The 16249-nt window shown below is 38.6% G+C and overlaps 1 protein-coding gene across 1 annotated transcript; it reads right to left on the reverse strand.

The window, feature by feature from the left end:
• Positions 1–707: 707 nt before the first annotated feature.
• On the reverse strand, positions 708–9295 carry cebpg (CCAAT enhancer binding protein gamma). The gene is made up of 2 exons (XM_041785520.1): positions 9158–9295; positions 708–4308 (listed from the first exon to the last, which is right to left on the reverse strand). The coding sequence occupies exon 2, from the start codon at positions 4206–4208 to the stop codon at positions 3711–3713; it is 498 nt and encodes a 165-aa protein (XP_041641454.1). The 5' UTR covers positions 4209–4308; positions 9158–9295; the 3' UTR covers positions 708–3710.
• Positions 9296–16249: the final 6954 nt, after the last annotated feature.

Genomic DNA, 16249 nt, shown 5'->3' on the forward strand with positions numbered 1-16249 from the left:
AGCTTACATCTCAACTTCATTTTGTACATTTTGACTTTATTTTAAAATGGTGAATTAAAAATGTTCTCCCTCTGTTAGACGTTGTTTTGCCTGAACCCGAAAGTATGGAGGCCCAGAGGACATAAATCCATTTTACTTTGATGCCATTTTCTTGTGAAGAGGTAAAATTTCAGAAGCAAAAAAATGATTTATGAGATTTTTCTGGATTTGTCTAATGTAAAGATTTCCAGTTTTTTTCATGACTTCAGTTGTTTAATGACATCTTGAACATTTTAATTCTATCACAGCAAACTAGTGTAGGTAGTTTAAGATAATGACAAGTTGACATCACTAGAAATCAGCTGAAAATGATTTTTTTTGGCTGTGCAGAGTAAAATAAAATGTGTGCAGATGTGCTATGGGCTTCTATACAAATGTTTTGGAATTTTTTTAAATCTTTGGTTTGTTATAACAATGAACAAAAAAAATCCAAATTATTTCTACCTCTGATGTTTTCCTTTTTGTGAGTAAAATTCTGTTACTTTATGTCATAAGGCTCAGTTTCAGTCATGTGAGTTCTTTGTTTCACTTTTACACTTCTACATGAGCAGCTATCAGTTAAAGTGAGAATATATACTGGATTGCGCTGTCTAAAGCCCTCCTCTTGTGCAGGCACATTAGCAGAAAATCCACTTGGTATCAGACAAAAAACACCTCCACAAACATGGTTGAAGTTTTATATTCAACTTTAATTTAGAATGCACGTAAGCCCAGATTCCTCTGATATATAAAAAAGCTGAGTGTCAACAGAGAAATGCTGCCCAGCAACATTCAGACCGAAGCAGAGGATGACAAACATCCCAAGAAGAGAACAATCCATTTCCTGATTCACTCCACAAACACAACTTTACTTCTTCTCTGAGTGCAGTTAACATTTAGCAGACACACATAGTGACCCCCCTCCCCTCAATCATGCAAAGACGTCTCTATAAACATGCTGCTTTTGGAATAGAAGTGTAGATAAAAACAATAGAAAAGTGAAAAAGATACAGACTGTGCATGGTTACCACAACATTACAACACATTTCCAACAACTTTAACTTACTGACAAGATCTGAGATGTTTTTTTTTCTCTTGTTAATATTATTTTCCAAATATTAAAGAAATGTTCAACCAAAACATCACATTTTTCTTTTAAGGGTGAAACTGTAGAGAAATACCAAAATCTGTTTCTCAAACAACGGATGAGAGTGAGGAAATACTTTTTCTTGATGGCTTTTTGAACAAAAAAAAAAAAAAACAACTGTCAGGTGGAACAGAACTACAACTTCCATGGTGCATTTCTCTAACAGCCAGCTAAATAAATTGAAGCACTTTAAATCAGCTTACGGCGAGAATTTGGCTTATTTTCAGAGGCAACAGCAGCTCTGCATTCATGTAGTGTTTGAGAAAAGGGGGAGGGGCATTTCTAAATCTGAAAAATTTACTTGAAGATTTCCAAAAGTCCAATTAAAATCTTTAGAGGTTGGAGAACTTTTTGTAAAAAACAGGTCAGGAGTGACAAATATGACACCAAGGATTTCATTTAAGGATTTCAATAATACATGCAGACCCTTAAATGCTTTTGCTTGTATCTTTATTCTCATGTGACTACGATTGTAATCGTTTGTTGCTGTCTATGCAAAATTGCTGAGGTTCTAAAAAATCAAATGCAATCTCCTGTTTTAGTTTAAGTGTAGGAGCTGTAAAGATATTAAGACTTGAAGTTAAAAGTTTGCAGCTGAGATTCATGGGCAGTATAGAATTTAGAGAAACTAAATAATTCAATAGCTCATACAAAGTGAGAGCTTGTACTTCTCAGTGTTATACTGTTTCCAATTCAAACAGCCGATTACAACTTGTTTGATTTTTGGACATGGGAATAAAAGTATAAAATGCTGTAAAAACACGTTAGAAATATCCAAATTCAACTTTTAAGATGATGCGTCGTGATCAGAGCCGACAGCCTCCTAGCCTGATAGAAATGTTGTGGTAATGTTGTAGAAATGAGGAACTCTTGGCTGAGCGTCTCTGCGGCAGTAGGACTCAGACAGACAGAGGTGAAGCTTCTAATAGACAAACACTCCAAGCCCACACAAAGCTCACATAATTATGAAGTCTGACAACAAGGCCAGGAGTGGCCCCACCCCTCTTTGCAGCATGTTTGAGGGGCGAGGGCTGCGGCTGTGGTGGAGGTGCCTGTCCAGATCTGCTCAAAACTCATTAGGGGCCGCCTAAAGACCCTGCCCCGTTTAAAACTGGATTTAAGTCAAGCTGCAGCTTGCCTTAAGTGTCTGACACAAAAGGTGTCTGAGTCAGACCCCAACCACGAACACCTACGACTGTCTGGACTAGCGTGCACCGCCAGGTAGAGGTGATGGGTGGTGGGACTTAACGGAGTCTTGCAGTTCAGTCTTTTTTCCCCAAACACAAACTTGAATCTTTAGACAATGTGCAGAGAACACTACATGATCAACTGGAGCCATTCCTAAAGCTTTACCTGGTTCATCTTTCATTCTATTTTTTAATCATCACATCAGTTAGTGATAGATGGATAACACTTCACCTTTATAATTTAACATCATCAACAATTTTGGATTTTTTTCACTTAAGAGTCTGGTGCATCAGGATGGACATTGAGGTATTTTAAAAAGATGTATCACCAATAAAAGTCAGATTGATTGTAGTATTAACTTTTTGTTCCCTGTAGGGTCTGCAACAGATGTATAGAGCAGAACTGAAACTGTGTTCAGCTGCAGATGCATCAGCCTCAGATTAAACCAGTGACCAGGACAGTGAAATAAAACTCAAACGACTGACTCAGAAACAAACATTTGAAGGACATTATGCAAAGGACAATTCTGTGATTTCTGAGTTTCACCCTCTACGTTGATTGATACTTTGCAAACTAAAATGCATTGTTCAGTATTGATACTGAGCATTGAAATAAAATGGATGGCAGAAACTCTGATCACCAGAAGTGTCCTTTTACACTGACATGTAGTCAATTTACCAAAAAATTCTCTCCCCAGGTTTTCTTAACTAGACATTTTAAAAACTCGTTTATAGTAACTGAAGAAAATACACATCCTATAAAAGGGAATCTTATTAATTTACATCTTCATCCTGCACTGCAGTGGTGCAAAGAGTGAGTCAAACATCCCCCATCTGACTTTAAAAGGAGCCGACAGGAAGGGGAAACGGGTGTCTCCTGGTTCCTCCTGACGCCGAGTGAGTGAATCCTCTTCAGACAAAGTCTCAGTTCGTGGGATCACCTCTCACTCCTCCAACCAATATATCAACATGTTCAATCTGTTTGATTTCTCCCATGATGATAGTCTGCTTTGTTGATTTCTCCTTTACTGATTTGAATGAGATGTGATTACAAAAATAACCTCCATACTGATACAAACTGTAACTGATTAAAAACACTTGTTAGAAATCTAACTGGATTCAAACATTTTGTAAAAGCCATGAGATATGTTAATGGAACTGTACGATTTTCCAAAAAAAGTTGGCAACAAGTTTTCCAAGAGGACTGTGGGAACTCTGATGGACATTTGATGAATGGAAGGGGAGATTAAATGAGAAAAAAGTAACTGGATTAATAAGATGTGACTCCATTTTTCACACAGAGAAATTTTCAGAAAAGCTGCAGCCGACTCAATCCAATGTTCATGTGGCTCTTCCCTTCACTGCCCATTTGTGGACGCATTGTTGGGGGCAGGACTGGCGCCCTCAGTGCCTGTTGGCGGCTGGACGTTGTCAGCCAGGTTGTGGGCATGCTCCAGGAAGAGGTCTTTGAGCACGCTCAGCTCTTTGCTCAGCAGTTTGATCTTGGCCTCCAGCCGCTCATTCTCCTCCTTCAGCTCATTAACTCGCTGCTGTGTGTCCATCGCCTTCTGCTTACTGCGCATGCGGCTCTTCTTCACCGCCAGGTTGTTGCGTTCGCGTCGCTGGCGGTACTCCTCGCTGTCCTTGTCTGCAGGAGGCTTCTTCATCTTGCTGGGTGGGAGGGATTTTCCACCTCCTGCTGAAGGGTTTGCTGGAATGAGTTGAGGGACCTGCTGCAGTCCGGCTACAGCTGCCGGCAGGGACGAGGAGGAAGTGGTGGCGTGGGCCTGACTCTGGATGACGCTCACGCCGTTGTGGTCAGTTGTGTTTAGTTTCGCCTGCGACGGCCGGCTCATTTGGATGTGCTGCCTGCAAGTACTGATCTCTGAGTCTCCTCAGGTATAGAGATGAATCGATAACAGGAAGCAGAGGATCTGTTCCTCTTCTCAGTGGAGCCTACAGGAACAGAACAATCGATTAAACATTTACAAACATACAAAACTGCTGGTCCATTAGTCTAACAAAAATATATTTGTCAACAGATTATCATGGATAATTTTCTTTTTTTTTTCAGAATCAAGGATTTTTTGGTCCTTTTATTTTCATTTAGATAGGTCAGCTGAAGAGCAACAGGATATATGAGGGGAGAGAAGGGGGGGAGGCATGCGCTGAACAGTGCAGGGACCAGAAATCGGGACTATATCCTCTGAATATGGGAGCCTGCTCTACCAACTGGGCTAAACTGGTGCCCATGCATAGTTTTCTTTCAATGATTTACAGAACATTGCCTACTTTCTGTTCTTGAATTACTCACTAAAAGAACAAGAGATGACTACTTTTGGTCACTAAGGGTGCAGAAGCCAAATTCTACTATGGTTTACTGGAAAAATACACATAATATTTGTAAATATGTATTCCTTCTCTGACAAATTCTTACTTTTGAAAGGTTATCATGACTTATAAATGTCATTTCATGTACACAAAACTCAAGGTGAACACTTTAGTTTTTCAATAATTTGGCTTTTTGAGTCACTTATTTCAGATGTAATGTTGTATTGATAATGACCATCTCTAACGGCCATTTCAGACCGGTGTGTTTTGCTGCATGCAGCTGCCTCACATCTCCGCTTAAGCATGCACTGTCACCGTTGGCCCTGCCTCCCCGATGTCAAAGCCCTGTCATTCTTCACTTTTACATCAATAAACCTCCCTACTAGTGACTTGATTTGGTGTATAGTGGAAGCATGCTGGGAACTATTTAAAATGAAAGTGTTCTGAACAGATAAAGAGAGTTTTAAAGAAATGCGTAAACAGGCGTTTGCTTTTAAAAGCACAAACCAGAAGTGTACTTGTACTGTGTTTGTCCTTCCTGTGACTTATTTTTACCAGTGCAGGAACAGAAAGCTTCACAAATAGTGACGGTTAAGAGAACAACTTAACTGAACAGTCATATTTAACCCATGGCCTTCATCAGGGTCATCAAGAAACAGATTGCAAACATGTTCTACCAATGTGTATGTGCATATTTGCTACAAGGTAAATGTGGCTATCTAATCATCAGTTTCCTGTTTGATTTTGTCAATAACAGTGTGTTGCATGCGGAAGAATTGGTGAGACCTCAATTCTCTAGATTTCTCGTGAGTGAGACGTGCATATCAAGTGATGAGAAGTGCTGCTCATGCAGGCAGTCTGACAGCTCTGACTTGTTTACATGCAAAACAACTGAAGCAAGCCATGTTGCAGCCAAGCCGATTGTCTGATGCTGCCAGTGTGAAATGGCCGTATAAGTAAAATGCTCTGCTCGTTCCTCTCTACAGTTACTTTGCCATCATTGCAGTGTTCTTAGTCACTGCAGTGCTCAGCTGCAAGCTGTGAGTGTGTGTGGCACCACAGTGCGCACAGTCTCAGGGACCGGAGTGACACAGATGGACAGGCATCTCAAAGAAGTAATGATGTCAACAGAGACAGGTGCATCTAAAAAGTACAGAAATAAGACAACCAAGTTTAACCTATTGTGTTAAGTCAACGATAGGAGAAAAGTAGCAAGGTTTACTGAAACAGAATTATGCCATATGGTCGGCAACCAGTGTTTGCAGAAAGCGCTGCACCTTTTTTAGATTGATCTATACAAGATTGTGTCCTATAAACCTAATTCCAGTAACCTGCAGAACCTACGACAAGTATCCCTGCAGTAGCCTTAAGAGTAAATTTCAAGTGGCTACGTTAGAGCTGGGCAATTATCAAAAAATAATCTAAATTGACATTTAGAGCCTCTAACCGTCATAGACCTGCTGTCGATTATTTCAGGTTTTTCCCTTGTTACTCTCTCTCTACTAATACACCACCCCCTTAAAAGCAAACACCTGGCTGTTAGTCACCTGATAGGTAGCCAGGTGTTGCAAGGCATGTAGCCTGCTGTAAAGCCATGAGAAGAAGAACTAGTCATGTGACCTTGTCCCATCCGGTCCACTAAAACTCGAACACAGAGCCGACTGTGCAACTTGAGCAGCATAGTTATTTATTTGTCTTTCTTTTAAACAACAATACAAAAAATATTTATTTTGTTTGCAAGAAACATAAGGTTTTTTTCCTACTTTTCTTGGAAAATTTGACTTTTTACATAATTTTTCTTCATTTCAGCTGATGTGTTTTGATTGAAGTTGTTTCAATAAATAACAATAAATTGTTAATCTGTTCCTTTCGGTTATTTGTTTTAAAATTACTCAAGTATTTTCAGAACAAACACCATAGGAGGTTGGGGGTGGAATAATCATTGATCAATCATAATCGAGGTAAAAAGCTCAATTAATGTGATTTTTGTCACAATCGCCCAGCCCTAGGCTATATGCTTTATTACTATTAACAAGGTACATGCCATCTTTCTTCCTTAGTGATATCTCTTTGTCTCTGTCATCTCTCTGTATACAGGTGTTTAGTGGCTAAATGTAAATTAAAGAAGGATCTTCAATGTAAATATTATTATTTTTAAATGCTCAATGTCTGAGACTATCCCTGTGGAAATGGTTTGACATACAGCCTGTTAATAGAAGAGTAATTGTTACATGTATGGACATATGTATATGTACACTTCCTATGTTAGTAACAGTCTGTGTATGACTTCATTTAACCCTCAGGCCCCCCTTTAAAAAAAAAAAAAAAATAATAAAAAAAAAAATCAAACTCTCCCTCTTAAAGCCCTTTAAGGACATTGGATGTATTTAAGAGTATTAAAAATGAGTGATTTTTTTTTTGCTTTTAATTTTTGGTCCTCAACTCCAGTCCTCGTCATGTATAGCAGATAGAAATTAATTTACATAATTTCAACCCTATAAATGCCAGTTTATTAAGCCTACACAATACCACATTTCCTGACTCAAAAAATGAATTATTTTCTATTTGAAAAATGCAAAGCAGATTTTTTTGTGCAGGGATTGTCAGTCTTGGATATGTCATTGATCAGCAGCAACACTGATTTTGACGTACTATTACATTTTGATGATGATGATTTTCAATGAGGCCCAAAAGGGCTTTAGGAGGGAGAGTGTGAGTTTTTTTTGTCTACACAGTGGAAAATTCTGTCAACACAGTGTGAATAATGAAATTTCAAATATTCATAAAAAAATGAACATCTTTGTCAAATATCATCATCTTAGCATGATAACTGCCAAAGTAAGAGCAAAAAATACAATCAGAAGGTCATAAAAGGGCTCCAGGAGGGGCTGAGGGTTAAAGTAGAACTTAAAAGAAAGGCAGGATCGATAGCAGTAACATGCAGGGAACATGCAGGCTGTGGTAACAACATGGCAAAGCAGCCAATATAGTGCCAACCTAAAACACCCTACTATCTACGGTGGTAAAACAAGAAAAATGATGTCGCTGACACAGTCGACATAGTGTGAAAATCAGCTCCAGGTCAAAACGGAATCAAATTTGTAAATATTTCTTTTTTATTCATATCCATCTGCAGGAGACACAAACTCAAACATGCTCCATGGACTAAGTACTGACGGTGATATTAAACTAACTTTTATTGAGGATAACTTAAGGAAACGTTTGTGTTTCCAGCCTACAAAACAACCAATGGCATGTTGTGCTTTAGGTCACATGACTGACATTTGACTGCTCATCTTCATGGATGTGCAAACAGCCATGTGCAGTCATATAGAAACTGAGGCCGTAGTGGTCCTGATGCTATGTGATGCATCAATTTAAATCGTTACCATAGTAATCATTGTCAAATCAAATTGCGAGACAAATATAGGTGAGCAGTCCTAACGACCACAATCCTTATTCTGAGACCAGTTAATTTAGTCATGCTAGTTATGGATTTGCAAATAAATCAGTAATTCATCCTAAGACTTTAAAAGCAACCAGTTGTTGATTGTTTTTTTCAAATTAGAACAGAGCAAATTAGTTCAAATTCAACGATTTTCAAAAACCAAGACATCCTCAATCTGGAGAAAATTGCTAGAAACATATGCAGTAATCCCTGGCCTCGGAGCTAACTGTACTTCTCAGACATTTGACAGGACCAAACATATCTTTTTTATTTTTTATTTTTTATTACATCTGCAGTTGTCCTGCAGATTCTTAGCTGACCTGAATCCATCCATCAGAGTGCTTCAACTCCTCCGCTGCAGCTCATAAACACCCACCTCCTCAGCCCTGGTATCCATGAGCAGCAGCGGGCCCCTGACACGATAATTGGTCGGGATTACTATTCTATAAGGCCAATTAGCAGCGCCGCTCTGATTGGTCGTCGCGTTGCTATGCAGCCAGTCAGCTGTGCGCAGGGAAAAGCGCTCCGGGTGAAAACTAGCAGAGCTCCGGTTGTTGCCTGCTGTTGCATCATCGCCGTCTCTCTTTGTGCCGAAAGAGGGGAACTCCAGAGTCATGCGAGGCTAAGCACAAATCTCACTTTAAACATGACTTAAAATTTGTTTGACAACATGAAACAACAAGAAAAACGTTTCGACGTGACTGACACATCCGTACGTATCAATTCTGGTCGGAGAATTTCTGATTTCGGAGCTCTTAAACAACTTTTGTCCACTCGAGCCGCCAACAGATGATCAAGTACATCATAAAGCCTTCCCACGTCAAAGAAAAATGCTGATGTTTGTCTGTATGATCTTTTTAACACTATCAAAATTTCATGTTCCGTGTACTTTCATGTAACAAGCCCGGGCACTGCCTGTTTAGCCGGGCAGCTAGCCAGCTAGTTAGCTTCAGATGCTAACAAGCCATAACCGTACTATTAGCTCTTCTTTTTTCAGACCCACAAAGTGTTTAAAATACGGCTTACCTTCACGGGGCGGCGGTGGGGTCAACCATCCGTCAAAGTGTTAAAAGTAATCGAAGAAAGTTGAAGTTAAATTCCGTCTGTGGTAGCTCTGTGTGTTTTTGTTTGGAACATGGAGAGGAGAAGATTGCGAAATCTCTTTTACCATGTACGGCAATGTCAAGAATCAGCCAATCAATGACAAGTAGGAGGTAGCGTAGAGAGCGTCTGGCCAATCACAGATGAGAGTGCCACAAAGTGATGCAATGCAAGTAATGATTGACGTCTAATCTGGTCAATAGGAGTAAGGAATTTTCTGTTGATTTTGTTTATGTAATAAGAGGTTGGTCAAATGAGTTCATACAGGAATGACTTCATGTCGGCATGACGAAATTTAGTCACATTGAAACTATTAATTGTAGGTACGCTACTACTACGATGGGTAGCATATGGCTATCTTTAACTACCGTATTGTTCTGAATAAGGAATCCCCTTAAGATGAACAAAGATCACCATTAAGATTGCTTATGCTGATTTGGAAAAGTACTTTGTAGCATTTGAGGGAAAGATGTCACATCAGACAACTAAAGGACAGTTGCAAAACATGCTTGGCCCTTTTTCATTTACAATTGAGCGAAATAATGGAAATAATGACAATGTAGAAAATGATCCAGTCACAGAAACTCTGTAGTCTGACACTCTATAGGCTATGTTTTTTTCACTTTCAGGTATTTGTTATTGTCACTCTAAATAACACTGTCAGAAGGAGCATCCCATAGAGGAATTTACCAACACCTTTCCTGGATTTGTTTTGTTTATGTTAATAAAAACACTAAAGGCAGGCTCTGAATACATTCAAAGTTTTTCCTCCATCTCATAACAGACACGTTTCGTGTTGTCTTGTAATGTTCTCAAATATCTTCTGTGACACTCTGTCTTAGTAGAAACACAATGCCACAGAAAGCTGTGGTATTAGGTTCACGTTTTTTTACTCCTGTTATTACGCAACTGCTTTTTTTTTATCGTTTGAGAAGTTTTGTTTTCTCACAGGCCAAGATTTGTCAGAGCAGAAAAAAACAGCATTTTTTTTTCATACAGAGTGGGCCTTCACAGATGTGATGAGGTGCATCTGTGCAGCAGCAATATCCTGGCATTAGCTATATTGATTATAAAGCTGTTCTTGAAGTTTAGATTTAAAATCTGTTGTCCTTTTGAAGTTCAGCAGAAATTGGGCTTTCAGGGAGAGTCGAAGATATCTTTACTTATAGACATTTAATGGTGTCATTTATTCTATTTCTGACTTATATTATTATTATTATTATTATTATTATCATTATAAATATTCACTTAAAGGGACTCAACTTATTTTCAGTTACAGTTTATGCTGCTGTGATACACAGCCCCTATTAATTGCTACTGTCTTTAATTCATTTATTTTACTTTACATTGGAGCTCTCTCTTTCTTTTCACCATCCTATGCTGTTCTCTCATTTATTGTATCTCATACTATTTATGCACACTTAGTGATCTAACATTTCAGTAAAAATCAATGACCATAGTGTGCTGGGATAGCAAAACTCTGCTCTGAGAAATTCTTGGATAATCCTTAGTTCATTTCATACGATTTGGTCCACTTATTCACTTTGAAAGCTGACTACTGATAAACAGCAAGTAAGTGGGGGAGGGAAGAGGGCTGTGTGCCAGAGAGAAAGATTGAATCAAGCAAAGTAGAGGGAAGGGAGCAGAAAAGATAACATGGTTTATGTTTGGGACTTCATTCAAAATGTTTGGTACTTATGCCAGCACCCCCAGAGCGTTGTCCCCAAGGCAAATATCATCAAGGCCTCTCTGTAGACCAGACTGTTTCGTTTAAGTCCGCTATGCAGGTAACAGGTTTGTAGGCTGTAGCCCAGTTCACCTTTAGCTACAGTTGTCAGCACCATGCTGCTGCTTGCAGACCAACATCAGCACAACATCATCAAGATCTACAGTTATCCACTGAGTTAGAGTTCTTGTCTTTGACTTTAAATGTTCATAAAGGAAGCATAGTGGATATTCTTCATCAGTAAGCATTACCTTTCTATAAGGCTGACTCTCTGCTTCATTCTTGTTGGAGTAGATCCACCATGACTTATGACTTTACCTTGGAGATCTGTTCTCTTGGTGTTATTAAAAGATTGCATTTCACTGTACAGCTCAGCAGAAGCTCTGCAGTAGCTCAGCAGTAGCTACTCGGTACTTAAAGTAAACTTAAAAATTAAATACTTTTTACTTTTATTTGAGGAGATTTATAGACCAGTGTTTTTATTTGTTCCTCAATAGTTGTGTTTTTTTCCACCTTTGCTATGAACCCAGCAGAATGACTAAATTAAACTTGCAGTTTAACATTAAGAGTTCATATTACAAATAGAGCGGTTATTGCTTGCAATGCCCAACACAAAAATCATCACCTGTTTTAACAACATTTTGAGCCAGACTGATGTATTGATTTCGCAGTGTTGCACAGTCGTGGCAGAAGGAATTAAGGGTTAATATTGATGAAGACGAATGGGAGGTAATGCGGAACTGCACAAAAAAGATATCAGTGAAATCATGCTAGCTTGCTGCGGTTCAAAATCCTCCACCGCTTACAAATTTTTCCCAGTAAGAGACATAAAATAAATCCCCAAACCTCATCTGTGTCTGAAACGTAAAATTTCTGTTGGAACCTTAACTCGTTGTGTGTGGCTCTGTCCTAAAATTCAGGCATACTGGATATGTGATTATATATATCCCATGGATATGATCAATTTTTCTACTGACGGCAACGCCTGCAATCTCGTTTATTCGAGAGGAGATCTGCTGGCACTGAAGAAATGTACACATGTATATATCTTTTTCTTTTTAGTATTTTATTACATAATATTTTTCTACCTAATATTCCTCTGCACATTCTGAACCACAGAACTTTTGTTGTTTTCTGTCTTAAGATCTCTTTTTCTTATTGTCCTTGTTATGTGTGTAATGGAACAGCTGAAAATTGAATTTCCTTCAGGATCAATAAAGTATCTATCTATCTATCTATCTATCTATCTATCTATCTATCTATCTATCTATCTATCTATCTAGACATTCTGCAATATTAGGAAAAAATATTTGGTATGGTTTTAGATATGAATCCTTGTAAAGCCACATTATGTAATAATGCCACATTATGTAATAACCCTAACCATAGGACTTAGTGTGGGCTCCAAGGTATGCCCTACCCAACTACCTTGCCCTAACCCTAACCCCTTAGTGGCTTAGAAAATGTGGCGTTATTACATGATGGATGGGAAATGTATTACATTATTACATAATGCGGTGCTACAATCCTCTTTCTTTACTATTGGGATACCCAAGCCAAGATGCACTTGCTGATACCTGCTCTAGCAGACCAAGGTTATAATAGTTTTGGATATTTCATTGGTTTCTATGTTTAATTTGTTTTCACTCTCTGTGTTCGATTTCAATTTAGTTTTTATTAGTTTTGACTGCAGGTTTGTTAGTTTTTATTTCTTCGTTTCTTATTTATTCGTTTTAGTTTTTTACACATAGATGTCAGGGCTGGGTGAGCGTCATACATTTTTTAAAACATTAAAACATGCTACTCTTCACTTATCATTTATTTATTTAAAGATGATGTTTGAATACAACTCCAGACATAAAACTACCACTGTGTGAAGTCTTAACCAATCAGATCAGGCAATTTCACACATCATAGACTTGTGTGTAGGTGCCAGTCAGTACGGTTGTGTCAAAGACTAAAACTAAGGATATTTTGTCTTCATTTCTATTTTATTTTAGTTAGTTTTGTAAACGCACTATACAGTTGAAGTTAGTTTTGGTTTTCTTTGGTAAAACTTAGTTTTTATTTAGTTTCAGTTAACTAAATGATTTTTGAATTTTAGTTTTAGTTGAAAGGACGCTTTTTGAAAATATGGACTCCACACCAGTTCCACTGCTGCTTCAATACTGACAACTACTTTGCTTATGAACTGAACTGTACTGTTGGTTTATCTTGCCTTATTTGTATTTTGATTTTTGCACTTTGTATGTTTATTACTCTTGCCCACAGTGATTGTATGGACCAATGTCCCACTGAACTATTTTGTTTTTGTTCTTTCCTTGTCATTTTTAAAAGGAAAATGACAAAACTCAACAAACATACTTGAGAAAAAAAGAGTTCATATTAGAGCAGGGTACAAAATAGTTTTGGAGTAGCCCTGATAAATATTGTCAGCTGGTAGCCTTCATCAGGTGGTCAGAGATAACTTCATTCTTTTATAAAGCTCATGTTTTTATTTTGTGTAACAGAAAATATCTAATCTGACATGCCAGGTGGACTGTTTCACATATCCACTGACTGGAATATGTCTCACATCTGAGCAACCGCCAATACAAAGTGTTTGGGAACCCTTAAAAAAAAACTTGGAAGGTGACTGGATGAACATTCAGTCTGCGTTTTTGTTACTGGCCAATCAGAGCGACAGAGTATGACATAGTGGGCATGTTCTGCCAAACCCGATCAGGAGAAGAGTAAAAACATCTTATCAGTCAAGAATAGCCATCACTGTTTGCTTTTCTGGCATTAAAGAAATGACGTCCTGTTCTGTTAAACACTGCTGCTTTACTAAAGCTACATCCTAGCATATCCCTGCAATGGTCGCCACCGTGTACCGGCGTGCTACCGCCTCATTCTTCTTAAACAACTCTGTCTGGTCTGGTCTGAGACATGGAGCAGTTGTTTCAAGCAGTCATCTGGAACTTTGCCTGATGACAGACATGGAATCTGAGTGATCCATCTGCTTTCCAAGGGTTGAAAATATCCCTGCAATTGTAGAATTTCCTGCTTATATCCTTTATTAAAAAATAGAAACAACGTTTTAGTCTGTATGAAACGACCCAAGACTCCATCCACTTGGTAGTAATTTTATGTTGCAAAAAAGCAGCAGGTCTACCGTTATTTTATTTGGTTAGTTTGGTTGTGTTACTGTGTACAGAAATTGTAATTGTAAATTGATTTAAAACACCAAAGATGCCCAATTACAAGCAAACCAACTGAGCTAGCAGTTCAAGGCCCTCCTCTCCCATTTAGCTAAAAGCAAACATAGCTAGTGGACAAAATATTTAGAAGCCTACTTTTTCAGATATTATAGCCAGTGAACCACAGGACATACCACAATGTGAAATATACCCAGATATCCAGCAGTTCTTTATCAGTGCTTCCCCTTACATTCCACATACTTCTGCTCAGTGTTTTGCACAGGAAGCAGACTCCAGAGCAAACCAGTCCCTGACCAGTTAGTTGATGTAATTCTTCTACATGTGCTGTGATATCTGGCGTGTGCCACAAGTGCCACTCCAGATATCACAGCACATGTAATTCTTCTACATGTGCTGTGATATCTGGCGTGTGCCACAAGTGCCACTCCACTCTGCTCCGCTCGAAATATGCATCAAGTCTATTTTCAGTACCGACAAGTGTAATTCACGTAGATCAACCACAACAGGAATGAGACTGCACAAAGCACTCACTCAGTTTCAAAAAACAAAAGACTGCCTGGACAGCTGATTGTAAATCTCATTATTGTATCAACATTATGCCACAAAGGGTGAAAAGTTACGGGCCATCAGTCAGTCCAAGGGTCACAGAGGTAAGATAATGCCACGGATGAATACTGCAGACTTACTGTAGAATATGTGGAATTTGCAGGTTAGAGGAGCATCATGACTCAAACTCACCACATTACTGTCACATCTCATGTAATGAAGGTAGTGGAGAGGCTGGTTTTGTCCCATGTAGGCTGCAGGTATGATCTATAGACCCTCTGTAGTTAGTCTGTCCTTTCAGTATCAGGCACTGTTGTCACTTTCTAAACAAGACCAGGTTAAAACCTGGTATATGGTTGACCACAGTTATCTGGGATGCCTGCAGAACTGCCAGACTGAATTGTGTGTTCTGACAGTGTGATTAGTAGTTCAGGGGTGTAATTGTGCTGTCCCTAATGTCTGTGGATCAAGAATTGAAGGATCCTTAAAGTTTAAAGCCCTGTCGGCAGGAAACAGCTAACCTGACATGCCAGATCGACTAAAAATATATCACAATCATCTATACCAGTGGTTCTCAACCTTGGGGTTGGGCGCCCTTGGAGGTCGTGAGACACTGAGAGGGGGTCACCAAGATGCCCCAAAACAACTAAGAGTATATATTTTTAGTTACACTGTTGCCACCTTACAACAATTTTTCCTAATATTAACCCTTTTTCGTCACTCTTTAACACTAATTTTGCCAACTTTAGCACATTTTGCCACCTGAAAACCTTTTTTTTTGCCAATTTTAAACCCTTTCCCCCACTTTTTCTTGCCACTTTCTCCCATTTGTGCCTCTTTGACCCATTATTGCCACTATTAACCACTTTTTACAGCCCTTTTGCCAATTTTAACCACAGTTAACCCATTTTTGTCAGTTTATATCAATTTTTTTTATCCCATTTCACCTAATTTCCACCAAGTTTTTGCTCTTCAAAGCAATTTCAGCTGCTTTTTAAATCCCCTTTGACAATTTTTTTGTGCCCATTTTTGCCACTTTCACCCATTTATGTTAATTAAAAATCCAATTTCACCATCCCTTCCATCATTTTTCACCATTATTAACCAATTTTAGCAATTTTTAACACATTTGAAATATGTTTTTAATCAAAAGTTTTCATTTTTAAGAAGGCTATTTAGTACAAAAATGAATAAATAAAGATATCTGTTTCTTTGATTAGAGTGGTCAATATAAAATATGGTTTTCACAGCTTAATTTCTCAATGGATCATGATTTTGCTGACCTGTATAGGCCCCCAGTTTGACTGGGTCCCAGAAACCTCTCCCTTTATCTGCTGTTATGGACGACCTTGTCTGCACATGACTATTCTTGATTTTGCATGGCTGTGTTCAACCACCTCGACGTAAAGCAGGGGTTCCCAGTCTCTGGCACCTTTATTTTGGGGGTTGCGGGCTGAAAAGGTTGAGAACCACTGATCTACACGACCTGGAAATTATCTCGTTATCACGAGAAAACAAGCTCTGTTATCCTGCGATAATGGAGTA

Source organism: Cheilinus undulatus, linkage group 1, assembly GCF_018320785.1.
Source record: "Cheilinus undulatus linkage group 1, ASM1832078v1, whole genome shotgun sequence".
Lineage (NCBI taxonomy): Eukaryota > Metazoa > Chordata > Actinopteri > Labriformes > Labridae > Cheilinus > Cheilinus undulatus.